This window comes from Balaenoptera physalus (genome assembly GCF_965194825.1).
Source record: "Balaenoptera physalus genome assembly, chromosome: 15".
NCBI classification, from domain to species: domain Eukaryota; kingdom Metazoa; phylum Chordata; class Mammalia; order Artiodactyla; family Balaenopteridae; genus Balaenoptera; species Balaenoptera physalus.
Window position 1 is genome coordinate 39,287,684 of NC_138894.1, and position 14,144 is coordinate 39,301,827.

Consider the following 14,144-nt stretch of genomic DNA (forward strand, 5'->3'; position numbering starts at 1 on the left):
CCCCACAAACCTGGAATGCAACCTACATGTTATTTCAGTTGTCTGTAGATCTGTGGATTTGTGGGCTTTCTATTTTGTTGCATTGGTGTATTTGCATATCCCAGTACTTATATCACATTGTCTTGATTACTATGTCTTTATAATAATTTTGATAGATCAAGCTGTTTCATTTTGTTGTTCTTCATCAATAACTTGGTTTTCCTGGCCCTTTCAAGAAGCGTTTTAGATTTTACTCTACTTGAAATCTAAAAAGTTAGCCCACCATGGTTTCATGGATGATGATATTAGACATGAAACTCCTGAGTAAGAGGCAAGGGACTTTATTACTCATGGCACAGCAAGTGGTATGAGCATGAGATGTATGTGTCAGTGCCCCTTGCCCACAAGTCCCATAGGGGTGATGCATATGGACCTAGATAGATGCTTACACACAGAATGGGTTGCATTATAGAGAGCACTCTGAGCTTAGGGAACTAAAATCTTTCATGGTAGGCAGTGAGCATGCCTGCTTTTTGCTCTAAAGAGAGACACTATCTTTACCTTCCCAGGCTGTTTGCTATACAAACATCCTTGCAAAAATAGTTGAGAAAAAAGGGCCGTCCGTGCCTCTACTTACAAAATGTATAGAAACATCAAGGACCCTTGGAGAATTGTCTCACAACTGGCCCTTTGATCTTCGATGTACATTACATGCTAAATTAAGCTTGTCATGTATCACACACACATGCATACACATGACCTATCGGGAATTTGTTTTGAATTGCACTGAATCTATAGATTGAGGGAGAGCTGACATTCTTATAATACTGAATTCCTAATTTATGACCATGGTTTATCTGCATTTATTCAGTCTACGTTAATGTGTCTCAATAAAGTTTCCATAGAAGTCTAGCAGATCTTTTGTTTAATTTATTACTTAGTAAGATTGTATCCTATCTTGCCTCAAACTCCTGCAACGTCTCTCTATTTTATAAAATTCTGACACTGGCTTGCAAGGCTCTTCATAATCTGTTTCCCCATTACCTCTTTGCCTTCATCTCCTTCTATTTCCCATTTTGCTTGTTCTGCTTCAGCCACACTGGCGTCCTTGCTGTACTTTTAATATGCCAGGCACTCTTCTGCCTTAGGCCTTAGCACTGGCAATTTTCCTTTGCCCATAATGCTTTCCTCCCAGAAATATTGGCATGGCTGACTATCTCCTTCAGTCTTTGTTCACGTCACCTTCTCAACAATGCCTATCCTAAATCCTTATTAAAAATTACAAACTGCCTCTTCTCTCCTGGCATTCTTGATTCCTCTTACCCTGCTCTGCAGTTTTCCCTTAGCATTTCTCATTTTATATCCTATTAATTAATAGTACACAATACTATCCTACCAAATATCCTATTTATTTACGTATTTGTCTGTTTGCTAAATGTATTTGTCATTTATTTTTGCCTCCTGTAACTCATGTTTTAGCTGTATGAAGCAAGGATCTTTTCATTTTTATTTGCTGATGAATTTCAAGTGTGTGCAATAGTGCTATGCATGTAGCAGATACTTAAGAAATATTCTTAAATAAATTAAACAATTTTTCCTAGGTATGTCATATCTCTTGCTGCTATTATGCATGTTATTTAAAAAAAATAAAGTTTCTGTATGTTTGCTGCTGACATATTGAAATGCAATTCATATTTGATGGTTATTTTTATATTCAGAAACTTTTCTAAATGCTCTGACTCCCATAACTTATCTATAGATTTGTATTTTTTACACAGAAAACCATGGCATCTGGGCATAATGATAGTTTTTTCTTCTTTTCTTTCCTTCTAATCTTTATATTTAATATTTCTTTTTCTTACTTTACTTACTTTCAGCACAACATTTCTAGAAGTTGTGATGGGAGGCATCTTGTTTTGTTTCTTGTTTTAATGGAAATACTTTCACTGTTTTACATGATGCTTATAGTCTGTTTAATGAAGTTTTAGGTGGTCTTGGTCTATTTAATGAAATTTCTTTTAATTCCAAATTTCCTAAGAATTGCTTGTTTATTGTGAATGAATATTCAACTCTATTAGGTAATTTTGCTACTATTGAGATACATCATAAGTTTGTTGTCTTTTGATCTTTTAATGTGGCAAACTACATTATTGATTTCCTAATATCAAACCAACTGGCATTGCTAGGAAAAATCCCACATAGTCATGCTGTATTATCTTTTCTACACTTTGCTCAATAGGTCTGCTATCATTTTGTTGAGATGTTTTGCATCTGTTTTTATGACAGAGATTGCCCTGTACTTTTCCTTTCTCATACCTGCCAGGTTTTGGAATCAAGCAAATAGTATTCTCATGAAATGAATTGGAGAGAACTTCTCCCCCTGCCCCCATACATTTGAATAGTTTTATAAGATTAGAATAACCTATATTTTCAATGTTTGTAAAACCTCAACATAGAAACCAACTTGACCTGGAATTTTCTTGTGTGAAGTTTTTCAACATTTTAACTAATTCCTTTACTGGTTATAATTATTCAGGTTTTATATTTCTTCTTGAGTGAGCTTTGGTAGGTTAGGTTTTTAGATACTCAATTTACCCAAGCTTTCAAATTTATCTATATAAAGTTGTTCACAATATCATTTTACTGACATCTTAATATTTGTGGCATTTGTAGCTTAGTATCTTTTTTTTTTTTTTTTTTTCTGGCTACGTTGGGTCTTTGTTGCTGTGCACGGGCTTTCTCTAGTTGCAGCGAGTGGGGGCTGTGCGCGGGCTTCTCATTGCAGTGGCTTCTCTTGTTGCGGAGCATGGACTCTAGGCACGTGGGCTTCAGTAGTTGTGGCTCATGGGCTTAGTTGCTCTGCGGCATGTGGGATCTTCCCACACCAGGGCTCAAACTCATGTCCCCTGCATTGGCAGGCAGATTCTTAACCACTACGCCACCAGGGAAGTCCCCTAGCTTAGTATCATTTTTATTACTAGTATTGCTTGTAAGTTCTCTTATTTCTGGCCAGTTTTACCTAAAGCTTGTCAATTTTATGCCTTTCCAAAGGACCAGTTTTTGGCTTTGTTGAGCTTTACTAGTGTATACTTGTTTTCTATGGTATTTACTTCTGATACTATCCATATTATTTCTTTCCTTCTACTTATTTTGATATTTTATGCTTTTCCCTTATTTTTAAATTTGAATGCTTGACTCAATTTTTAGCTTTTCTTCTTTTGTAAAATGAACATTTAAAACAAGTTGTTATAGCTGCTGCTCACAAGGTTTTGATACGCAGCACTTTCATTATTGCACTGTTCTAAATACATTCTATTATTCATCATGAATTTTTCTTTGGCTCATGTGTTATTTAGAAGTATGCTGCCTAATTTCAGAACAAATGAGACCATCTTGTTTTATTCGGAGGGGAATAATTATACTATTTTAATTAAATAGAGGTCAGAAAAATGTGTTCTTTTTGATACAAATCATTTGAATGTTTTTGAGATCTGATTTATGCCTCAGCATGTGATCAATATTTGTACCTGTCCCATACATGCTTAAGAAGAATATGTATTCTGTAGTGTTCTGTATATCTTCATCAAAATAAGCTTGTTAATTGCATCCATTTTTTCTCCTTAACTGTTTCAACTGTAAGTTATTGAGAAATATGTGCTAAAATCTTTAATACTATAGTGAGATTGTTAAATTCTCCTGAAATTCTTACAATTTTTCTTTCATACATTTTGATAGGTGTATATAATCTAGAATTTTTATATCTTCCTAGTGAATTTAATTTCTTTTATTTTTTAATTTTTCAAAATTTTTATCTATTTTTAACATCTTTATTGGAATGTAATTGCTTTACAATGGTGTGTTAGTTTCTGCTTTATAACAAAGTGAATCAGCTATACATATACATACATCCCCATATCTCCTCCCTCTTGCGTCTCCCTCCCACCCTCCCTATCTCACCCTCTAGGTGGTCACAAAGCACCGAGCTGATCTCCCTGTGCTATGTGGCTGCTTCCCACTGGCTATCTATTTTACATTTGGTAGTGTATATATGTCCATGCCACTCTCTCACTGCGTCCCAGCTTACCCTTCCCCCTCCCCATGTCCTCAAGTCCATTCTCTTCATCTGCAGCTTTATTCTTGTCCTGCCCCTAGGTTCTTCAGGACCATTTTTTTTTTAGATTCCATATATATGTGTTAGCATATAGTATTTGTTTTTCTTTTTCTCACTTACTTCACTCTGTATGACAGAATCTAGGTCCATCCACCTCACTACAAATAACTCAATTTCGTTTCCTTTTATGGCTGAGTAATATTCCATTGTATATATGTGCCACATCTTCTTTATCCATTCATCTGTTGATGGACACTTAGGTTACTTCCATGTCCTGGCTATTGTAAATAGAGCTGCAATGAACATTGTGGTACATGACTCTTTTTGAATTATGGTTTTCTCAGGGTATATGCCCAGTAGTGGGATTGCTGGGTCGTATGGTGGTTCTATTATTAGTTTTTTGAGGAACCTCCATACTGTTCTCCATAGTGGCTGTATCAATTTACATTCCCACCAACAGTGCAAGAGGGTTCCCTTTTCTCCACGCCCTCTCTAGCATTTATTGTTTGAATTTTTTGATGATGGCCATTCTGACTGGTGTGAGGTGATACCTCATTGTAGTTTTGATTTGCATTTCTCTAATGATTAGTGATGTTGAGCATCCTTTCATGTGTTTGTTGTCAATCTGTATATCTTCTTTGGAGAAATGTCTATTTAGGTCTTCTGCCCCTTTTTGGATTGGGTTGTTTGTTTTTTTGATATTGAGCTGCATGAGCTGCTTGTATATTTTGGAGATTAATCCTTTCTCAGTTGCTTCGTTTGTAAATATTTTCTCCCATTCTGAGGGTTGTCTTTTTGTCTTGTTTATGGTTTCCTTTGCTGTGCAAAAGCTTTTAAGTTTCATTAGGTCCCATTTGTTTATTTTTGTTTTTATTTCCACTTCTCTAGGAGGTGGGCCAAAAAGGATCTTGCTGTGATTTATGTCATAGAATGTTCTGCCTATGTTTTCCTCTAAGAGTTTTATAGTGTCTCACCTTACATTTAGGTCTTTAATCCATTTTGAGTTTATTTTTGTGTATGGTGTTAGGGAGTGTTCTAATTTCATTCTTTTACATGTAGCTGTCCAGTTTTCCCAGCACCACTTATTGAAGAGGCTGTCTTTTCTCCATCATATATTCTTGCCTCTTTTATCAAAAATAAGGTGACCATATGTGCGTAGGTTTATCTCTGAGCTTTCTATCCTGTTCCATTGATCTATATTTCAGTTTTTGTGCCAGTACCATACTGTCTTGATTACTGTAGCTTTGTAGTATAGTCTGAAGTCTGGGAGCCTGATTCCTCCAGCTCAGTTCTTCTTTCTCAAGATTGCTTTGACTATTCGGGGTCTTTTGTGAATTTAATTTCTTATCCTGAAATAGTGATGAGAGAATTCTTCTAAGAAACATGGGATTCACTGCTTCCCAGAAGTCAGCTACATGACATTGTATCCAGTTGGTGAGCCATGGTTTTCTTTCTTTCTCACTCATAAGAGGGCAGTATCTAAGATCTTGATCTTTGATGGGTTTTTGACAGGTTTCCACATCTCATGGCTTCAGGATATTTGGGAAGTTCTACTATGCTGGTAGTACACTTCTTATGAACAGCAGTGGAATTGCCTCAGGATAGAGAAAATGATAATTTTTCCCGATAAGGACTGGTAAATATTGGCATTTTTCCAAATGGTGGCACTCAATGCCTTTAGTTTTGTTTGTTAGTGTTATTTAGGGATGTCTTATATGAAGACATGGGAATGGATTAGATATCTATTCTTTTATGCTCTCCAGGATTTAAAAAAATATATATGGGAGTAATTTTTAAAAATGAACTGTAGTTTCATATTGGAATACACAACATGAGGCACATCTGTTTTCTCTGAGATCATTCTCCTTCAGTGGAGACCCCAATGCTGTACGTGTACCATGTGACTTCACTCCCCTGGCCATCAAAGAGTAGAGGTTGTGGGCTCTTGAACCCACAGGGTGAAGAAAAATTGGAATTTGGATTCAAAAGTATTAGACTTGACCTCGTGAGCTGGAAAGACACATAAACATGGGAGATGAGGCTCACATTTTGGTTTGGCCATCTTCTGCCATGAGTACAGAAAACGTCATCAAGACGGAAAGAAGAGGGAAGCTGAATTTAAGAGGAGCAGAGAAGAGCTAATATGTGGCTTCAGGGAGAGAGAAGGAGACTTGAGTCTTGGTGCCACTATAGTTCCTGTTTTCAGTCTTTTTGATACCAGCTGCTTTTCTTGCCCTAAGAGTATTTTAGATATTCCAATATCCTTGTAATACACCTCCTCCTCTTTTCTGGCTCAAGCTACTTTGGGTGGATTTCTGCCTTCGCTGATTTAAAACGTTACTGTGCACATCAATTATAGAGCTGTCTTCATGGTAGTTGGATGGTCTTGGAGCTATTCCCAGAGCTGTGGTTAGTAGTATCTGAAGCAGCTAAAGGGGTTCTTTATAAGGGACACATCCTGTGTATAGGCTAATGGCTGGGTCTAATGCACTTCGAAAACTTGCTGCCACTCCATTGCATTTTTTGATCCTGTGCATTCCAAATAGAAATCATAAAGAATTTTAGTATAAATTGAACTCAGTGCTAAATAGGTTTATTGACACTTAAAGAAACCAGACAGGACTAGGAGAAAACATTTCAGAATGACATGATTAAAAACCATTAGAACCCATATTTTTCTGCATAGAATATTCTGATGGCTAAACCCACAACAACGTTTTTTTTTTTTTAGTTCTCCACTGTTGCTCCACAGAAGGAAATGTTCAGAATCCAGAGTACATCAATACTGAAGCATTTTCCTGTGTATAAAATCAGGCTTGCCTCTGATAAAAAGAAAAGAAGAAACCAATACCAATGCCTTTTCAAGGACCTGTTTTTTTAGGGGATAGAGGCAAGGAATGTCACACAGTTTTCAAACTAGCTCTGCAGTAATTTCAAGATTTAGCTAGCTAGCTATCAAGATTAAATCAATTCAGAGATCAGGAAAGTTGCTGTTATGTTAGGTTCCCGTGTGAACTCTTTGTTTTTACGTAAATTATTCTTTGAATGCCCAGAATTAGTGATTGTTTGAGCTATAAAAAGCCAATAGAGTCTATTGGCGTTCTCCTTTCATTTAGTGATTCATGCATTTCTTTGAATATGTCTTGAGTTTACTCTAGATTCACCCTTGAAAGGAAATATTTCAGGGTGGTTAAAAGCACAGAATCCAGAGCCAAAATGCTTAGGATTGACCCAGGCAAGGGGTTTGTGACCTCTCTCTGTGTCTGTTTCCTCATCAGAAAGTGAGAATAACAATAAAACCTGTCACATAAGATTGCGGTCAGGAGCAAATGAGTTAACACACTTAAAGCACGTAGAATAGCGCGTGGCACAAAGCAAGCGCTACAGAAGTGTTAACATTGATTACCATCTCCCGAGTAATTGGTGTCCTCTGTGGACATCCCCGGAAAATAGTCTGACAATCCCACCAGCATTAACTTGGAGTGCACAGTAGAGAGGCTACTCACCTTGAATCTCTTCAGCCATGTATGTTGGAATCCCCTTACACATGGCAACGATGGATTTTCCAAACTGGTCCAGGTTGTCGACTTTGTCAGGGTTGACTGTGTATATCAGGCTCTTGGAAGGTGGTTCCCCTAGTCCTTTACCCTGAAGCTGAATGTGCACAAGACAGGTGGAAAGGAGGAGAGAGAAGGAGTGCTAAGCCCAGTGGTTTGTTGGGTTGGTGGTTGGGTTCAAGGTCAACAAAGGGGTATTGCTTGGCTATAACTTTTCCATAATCAGAATGAAGAAGGACCAATTCCAGCCCTGTATATCTCAGAATTTTGTAGTGTCCCAAGGGATTTAGCTGGTTTGAAACCCCAGCTTTTCATATAAACAGAAGTCTGAGGGTAAATTTATTCTGAAGGTTGAACCTCATTTGATCATCTTATATTTCTTGGATTGATTTATATGATAATCAGTTTCTGAGAATGCAGTTTCTCTACACTGTCAGTGAAAGTTACCCACTTATCAGTTATAGGGATATAAACTCAGGCTGACATTTTAAAGAATGATAGATCCCCTCTCCCCACCTACCCCAACTAGGGTTGCCAGATAAAATACAGGACACCCAGTTAAATTTTAATTTCAGATAAATAACAGATCATTTGTAAGTATATGTCCCAAATATTGCATAGGACATATTTATGCTAAAAGTTATCCATTGTTTATTTGAAATTCAAACTTAACTGGGTATCCTCTATTTTTATTTGCTACATCAAATAACCCTAACCAACTCTTGCAGAAAAAAGTCCTTGAAGTACTGAGGGCTCCCACTGGTGTGAGCAGAGCTTTGCTCCCCTAACAGTAAAGGTGAGGTGTTTTGATCGGCTTCTGTGGAGGCAGGTGTGAGCCACAGCATTTGAGTGTGGTGGCAGCTCTCTCTCCTCAGGCAATTACCAATTCCTCTTTCCCTTTTTTGCTCCACAGAACAGCATACTGTGGTCAAGAGGGAACAACTGTGACTTTCTCATTATTTATTCGAAATCATAAGACTTCCCCAAGTAAAAATAAAAAGACTTTTATTTTTACCTTCTTTTCCTTGACCAATGTATCAAGGGCTTGAAGAGAGGGCATGACTGCCTTGTTCATTTTGTGCACAATGCATGACTTCTTGTTAAAGAGCCTGGTTACAGCAAAGCCCTATTAAAGAAGATGGTAGATGGTAAGGAGTTATGTTCTCCAAGGTGCTTTCCTCATCAGAAATTCGTTTCACCAGCAGAGGGAAATGGAACTCTGAGATCACGATGAACTGGGATAAAAGTGCTGGATCTGAACCTGTTTTGCAGTCATATTTATTACTAACACTTGTAAGGAGAGACCACAAACTCTTTGAGGGAGAGACTGAGTGTTGAACTTGCATCAGGTTCTAGCCTGGGAAGAGTCCCTCAACATGTGTCTGTTCTGCTGAAATAAAATGTTAAATACTATCATATTTTAATCTCCTTTGATCTTCACAACATTTCAAGGAGGCAGGTAAGACAGGAATTCGTTTTCTATTTGACCAGATGATAAAACTGAAACTATAAGGAGTTGGTTTTTCTAAAGTACAAAGTTTGTTAAATATAGAGCTGGTAATTGCAGAGCTGGGTGTTCTAACTAGAAACAACTGTTTTTTTGTTTTTTTGTTTTTACTCTCTTACTAATTAATATTGTCATTTACATTTCCTTTGGTTTTTTTGAGTTACAGATGAAATGTCAATTTCCGTCTTTTTAGAAGGAAATTGACGATAGAGTGAGATAGATTGTGCTTTGGCAACAGTAATATTATGAAGGTCTTTTGTCTTTATTGAGGGTGTCTGCAGGTAAGGCAAAAGATGTCATATTTGTCTTATAGCCTCACAGCATAGTGGATCCTAATCACTATTCACGCTGGCATGAATTTTAACTTACTGTGAGAAACTTATTAACAGCAATTATATCTAGGGGGTGAAACTGGGTGAGCAAAATAGGCATTTTTACTTATAACTCTGTGCTTATGTGCAGTTAGAATTTACATCATTTTAAATTTTTTATGGTTAGCAGGCAATTTTTGTTGTCGTTAAAAAAGAAATGCCATTTTGCAAAGAACAGAAATTGCATGTGGGCTACCTACAGATTCATAGTCCCAGACGGAATTCCACGAGTTCCATCCGTTGTTATTGTCAACATTGGCCACGTTATGTTCATTGTTGACACTCACTGACTGCTGCCCACTTCCACCACTGTTGTCGTTGTTGACATTGATATTCTGAAATTTACAAGAAATTGACATTGATTTAATACCGCATTTCTTTGCAAATGCATTTTGGTAACACACTTTCAAAAATGAGACTTACATAGTTAGCAAGAGCAGGAGTCAGAAAGATGCCAACAAGTCCAGCAAAGACAATCTGAAATCACAAGTAACATTGGTTTACTGTTAAATGGCAAAACAATGGCCTCGTCTTCTTTCTTTATCTAAGCTTATAAAAACACTTACTAACTTTACCACTCTGTTGAGTGGCCTGTCTTTTCTTCTTCTTTGGTCTTCTATTTTTTTAACCATAGAAAGTTTTAATGATAATGTTGAATTGTAGGTAAATTATAAGTAATTATGTTGATTGTTTTAGAATTTTTAACGTAGGTCTTATGCAATACTGATGAAGTGTCAGTATATTGAAAAATAAAGTTGAAAATGAATAGCATATATGGTATGAAAATGGTTTTAAGTTCTGAGAACCACATCTGAAAATGATTTAATTTAATTTTCCTATTTATTGACCTGAATGTTTCTTCTCTTCCTAGACCCCCTAATAGCAGTAGTCTTTTTATTTAAAAATTGTTTTAAAGTAATGGATTAGTAAGCAGGTTGGATATGAATGATGAGAAGCCAAGGATGGGGTGTCTGGCTGTGAAATGTGCTTAGCAGAAGGGAAGTCAATCACTGTCCCAGGACACCTGATGTAGTCATGTGTCATTGAGTACACAACGCTTGTTCTCAGAACACAGAGCTTTATGCAGGGTGCATGATTCTGGGTGCCTATCTTCATTTCCTTTGCCTGGAACAAAATGGTTTGAGAACTGCACTAGTAATTCAAGGTAATTTAAAAAATTGGTTTGATGTTTCCCCTGATAGTTGAAGAAGGAGGTTAAAAAAATTCGGAGGTGGAAGAAATTTTAGAGATCAATTAGTACAACATAATCCTTTCACAGATGAGGAAACTGAACTTCAGAAGTTGAGTGATTTGGCCAAAGGTGTACCTTTTGTTCAAGGCAGAACCAGAAGAGAAACCAGATCTGACCTGTGTCTGGAGCTCTTTTGTTTTTTTTTTTAACCTTCCTATTAGTAGAACTTATTTCTAGGGGCTTCCCTGGTGGTCCAGGGGTTAAGACTTCACCTTCCAATGCAGGGGGTGAGGGTTTGATCCCTGTTTGGGGAGCTAAGATCCCACATGTCTCGTGGCCAAAAAACCAAAACATAAAAATAGAACTTATTTCGAGAAAATTATTTCACACTTGGCAACTTCATTATGAAACAGAGTCTGCTGTAATATATTTTGATGTTTAGTATGTCAAAACATGAAAATATTCACCTGACTCTAGCCCTTTTGCATCCTGTTATGAGACACACAGCACCACCAGTTACTTTGGCAGAATTTTGTGGTCCATTTGCTACACTCTTCAGCCTTTTACATGGAACCACAAGTGAGATATTGCACTAGCTTCATGCTTCAAGTGTTTTCATAACTAAATGGCTACAGACAGGGTCCAAGGTAAAACTTCCTTACTTAGAGATCCATTTCACAGGGGAGAATGTGACAGTAAGTCTCTCACCAATTTGTTTTGATAATAGGCTTTTTATCTTTCCTAAACATACTCAGAAGTTTTGGTCAAAAAGGGAGTTTAAGAAGGTATGAAAAGTCAGACATTTTCTAGGGTTAGAGACTGCTTGCTCTGTGCCCAGACCTGAATCAGGAGATCTGGAAAGTAATTTTTTTAAAGATAGCATAGTATAAGATGCTCAGGCAGCTGACCAATCCCAGTATAACAATCCTTCTCTATAGAGATGCTTATAAATGCCATGATTCCATGAAAAGAAAGGAGATTATTATTATTTTTACAAAATTTTGCATTACAGTGATGTTGTCATAAGAAGCAGACCCCCTTAGCTCAGAATATTAACAGTCTCCAGTTATAAGGGAATAAATTCAAAAGGAAAAATCTACTCACTGTGAACTTCATCTTGACTTCACCAAAGCAATGAAGCCGGGGAGAAGGCAGGCAGGGACTCAGAAAAAAAGTCTCCTCATATTTGTACTTGACCAGCTTTACTCAAGCTAGGTGTGAACAGGTAGGGTCCAAGACTTATCTTTCTCCATTTTCCTTATCTGTGCTACGTTCTGGTGTACCAGGAAGCCTTTTGGAATATCCGTCTGGTTAGCAAGGTATTTTGACATGGAGTTGATCTGACTCACCGTTTGTTGAAGTTGAAGATATCAAAACAAACTCAGTATGATTTATGATAACTTCTGGTCCAACTGAAGCTGTGGGTGTGGGTATTTTGTATATTGATATTACTCAGATTCAGAAAAAGAATCATCCCTAAAACCAAACAAGGCAAGAAACTGTGGGCCTTGCAGATAGCAGCTCCTGTAAGAACGTGGAATGGTTTCCTCTTCGTACCTTTAACCAAGCCACTGTGTTGCTTTTGCTTAGGCTAAACATGTTCTATTAGCTACTCCCACAGAACCTATACCCTTCTCTGCAATCCTGAGCTCTTTGGATGATAGGATCATACATCTAGTTAGAAAATCTGGGGCTCTCTTTGGTCTTTTTTCTAACCATCCAGTTAGTTACTAAACCTTGTCATTTCATCTCAGTCAGAATTGACTCTCAACTCTGGCTTTGCCCACAGCTTCATTCACCTGGACTTTTACAGCAGTTGTGTAATTGATCATTCTGGTCATCAGTCTCTCATATTCCAGTGCATTTCCCCCACATTTTCCCTAAGGTTGTCTTTTAAAAATACATATATAAATAAACTGACTCTACCATGCTTAGCAACTTTCACTGGCAGCCTACAAGATAAACTTCAAGCTCACTGGAATGGCACAGAGGGTCCTTTATAATAAGGTTTCCAAAGTCTCCCCAGTTGTATCTGTTGCTCTATAAACCTATATTCCAGCTACAACACAGTTCCACTCTGGTGGGAATATTCAGGATGGTTCATGCCTCTATGCCTTCGCACATGTTGTTCCTTCACCCTGGAGTGCCAACCCCTTGCCTTTCTCTAATTGGTAATTGCTATTTATTTTGCAAGGCCCAACTCACATACCACTGCCTCCATCATGTCTTCTCCATATCCAAGGAGGAAACTTTTTTCTTTTTTTTCCTGGAGCTATAAAAGGAATCCCTGTCCTCTTATTTGTTTCTAGAGAATTTAATTTTCAGAAATGATGTTAAAATAATTTTAAAAAATGTTTTCATTGGAAACAGAGAGTAGATCTTGTCACTTGGGCAAACAAGTAAATGCTCAAAACAATCTTGGAGGTGAATTAAAGTTTCAATTTTTTTTTCCTGCTCTCTCTTACAAATGGAAGCTAGTAAATCAAATTGCTGAAGAGAAAAACTATATCTCATGAATCACTGATCTATAAATTTCCCCTTTGGAAACCTTCCTGAGCCCATGATTGTCCATATATGCATGGAGTGGAATCACAGGACTGAGTGACATGGTGTAAAGCTTGATTAACTACCCACATCTCTTTCAGAATGTTGGTATGAGTGGATTAGTATAGCTGTGGTAAGATTTTGTTTATGTTTTTAATGTGTCCACTGATCTCTTCCAAACTTACTCTTTAGCTGCAAAAGATCACTAAGCCTGGGATGGAGGGCAGCCATCTGTGAAGAGGTTTCCTTTCTTTTTTCTTTTTCTTTTTAACATATTTATTGGAGTATAATTGCTTTACAATGTTGTGTTAGTTTCTGCTGTATAATAAAGTGAATCAGCTATACATATACATATATCCCCATATCCCCTCCCTCTTGAGCCTCCCTCCCAACCTCCCCTCCCTATCCCACCCCTCTAGGTGGTCACAAAACACCCAGCTGATCTCCCTGTGCTATGGGGCTGCTTCCCACTAGCTATCTATTTTACATTTGGTAGTGTATATATGTACATGCCACTCTCTCACTTTGTCCCAGCTTACCCTTCCCCCTCCCTGTGTCCTCAAGTCCACTCTCTACGTCTGCATCTTTATTCCTGTCCTGCCCCTAGGTTCTTCAGAACCATTCTTTTTAGATTCCATATATATGTGTTAGCATACGGTATTGGTTTTTCTCTTTCTGACTTATTTCACTCTATGACAGATTCTAGGTCCATCCACCTCACTACAAATAACTCAATTTTGTTTCGTTTTATGGCTGAGTAATATTCCATTGTATATATGTGCCACATCTTCTTTATCCATTCATCTGTCAATGGACACTTAGGTTGCTTCCATGCCCTGGCTATTGTAAATAGAGCTGCAATGAACATTGTGGTGCATGACTC

The 14,144-nt window shown here is 37.5% G+C and overlaps 1 protein-coding gene across 1 annotated transcript; it reads right to left on the reverse strand.

Moving 5' to 3' along the window:
• Positions 1-961: 961 nt before the first annotated feature.
• GKN1 (gastrokine 1) lies at positions 962-13,913 on the reverse strand. The gene is made up of 3 exons (XM_082426132.1): positions 9,726-13,913; positions 8,663-8,773; positions 962-7,744 (listed from the first exon to the last, which is right to left on the reverse strand). Exons 1-3 carry the CDS (start codon positions 9,882-9,884, stop codon positions 7,589-7,591), a joined length of 426 nt encoding a protein of 141 aa, XP_082282258.1. The 5' UTR covers positions 9,885-13,913; the 3' UTR covers positions 962-7,588.
• Positions 13,914-14,144: the final 231 nt, after the last annotated feature.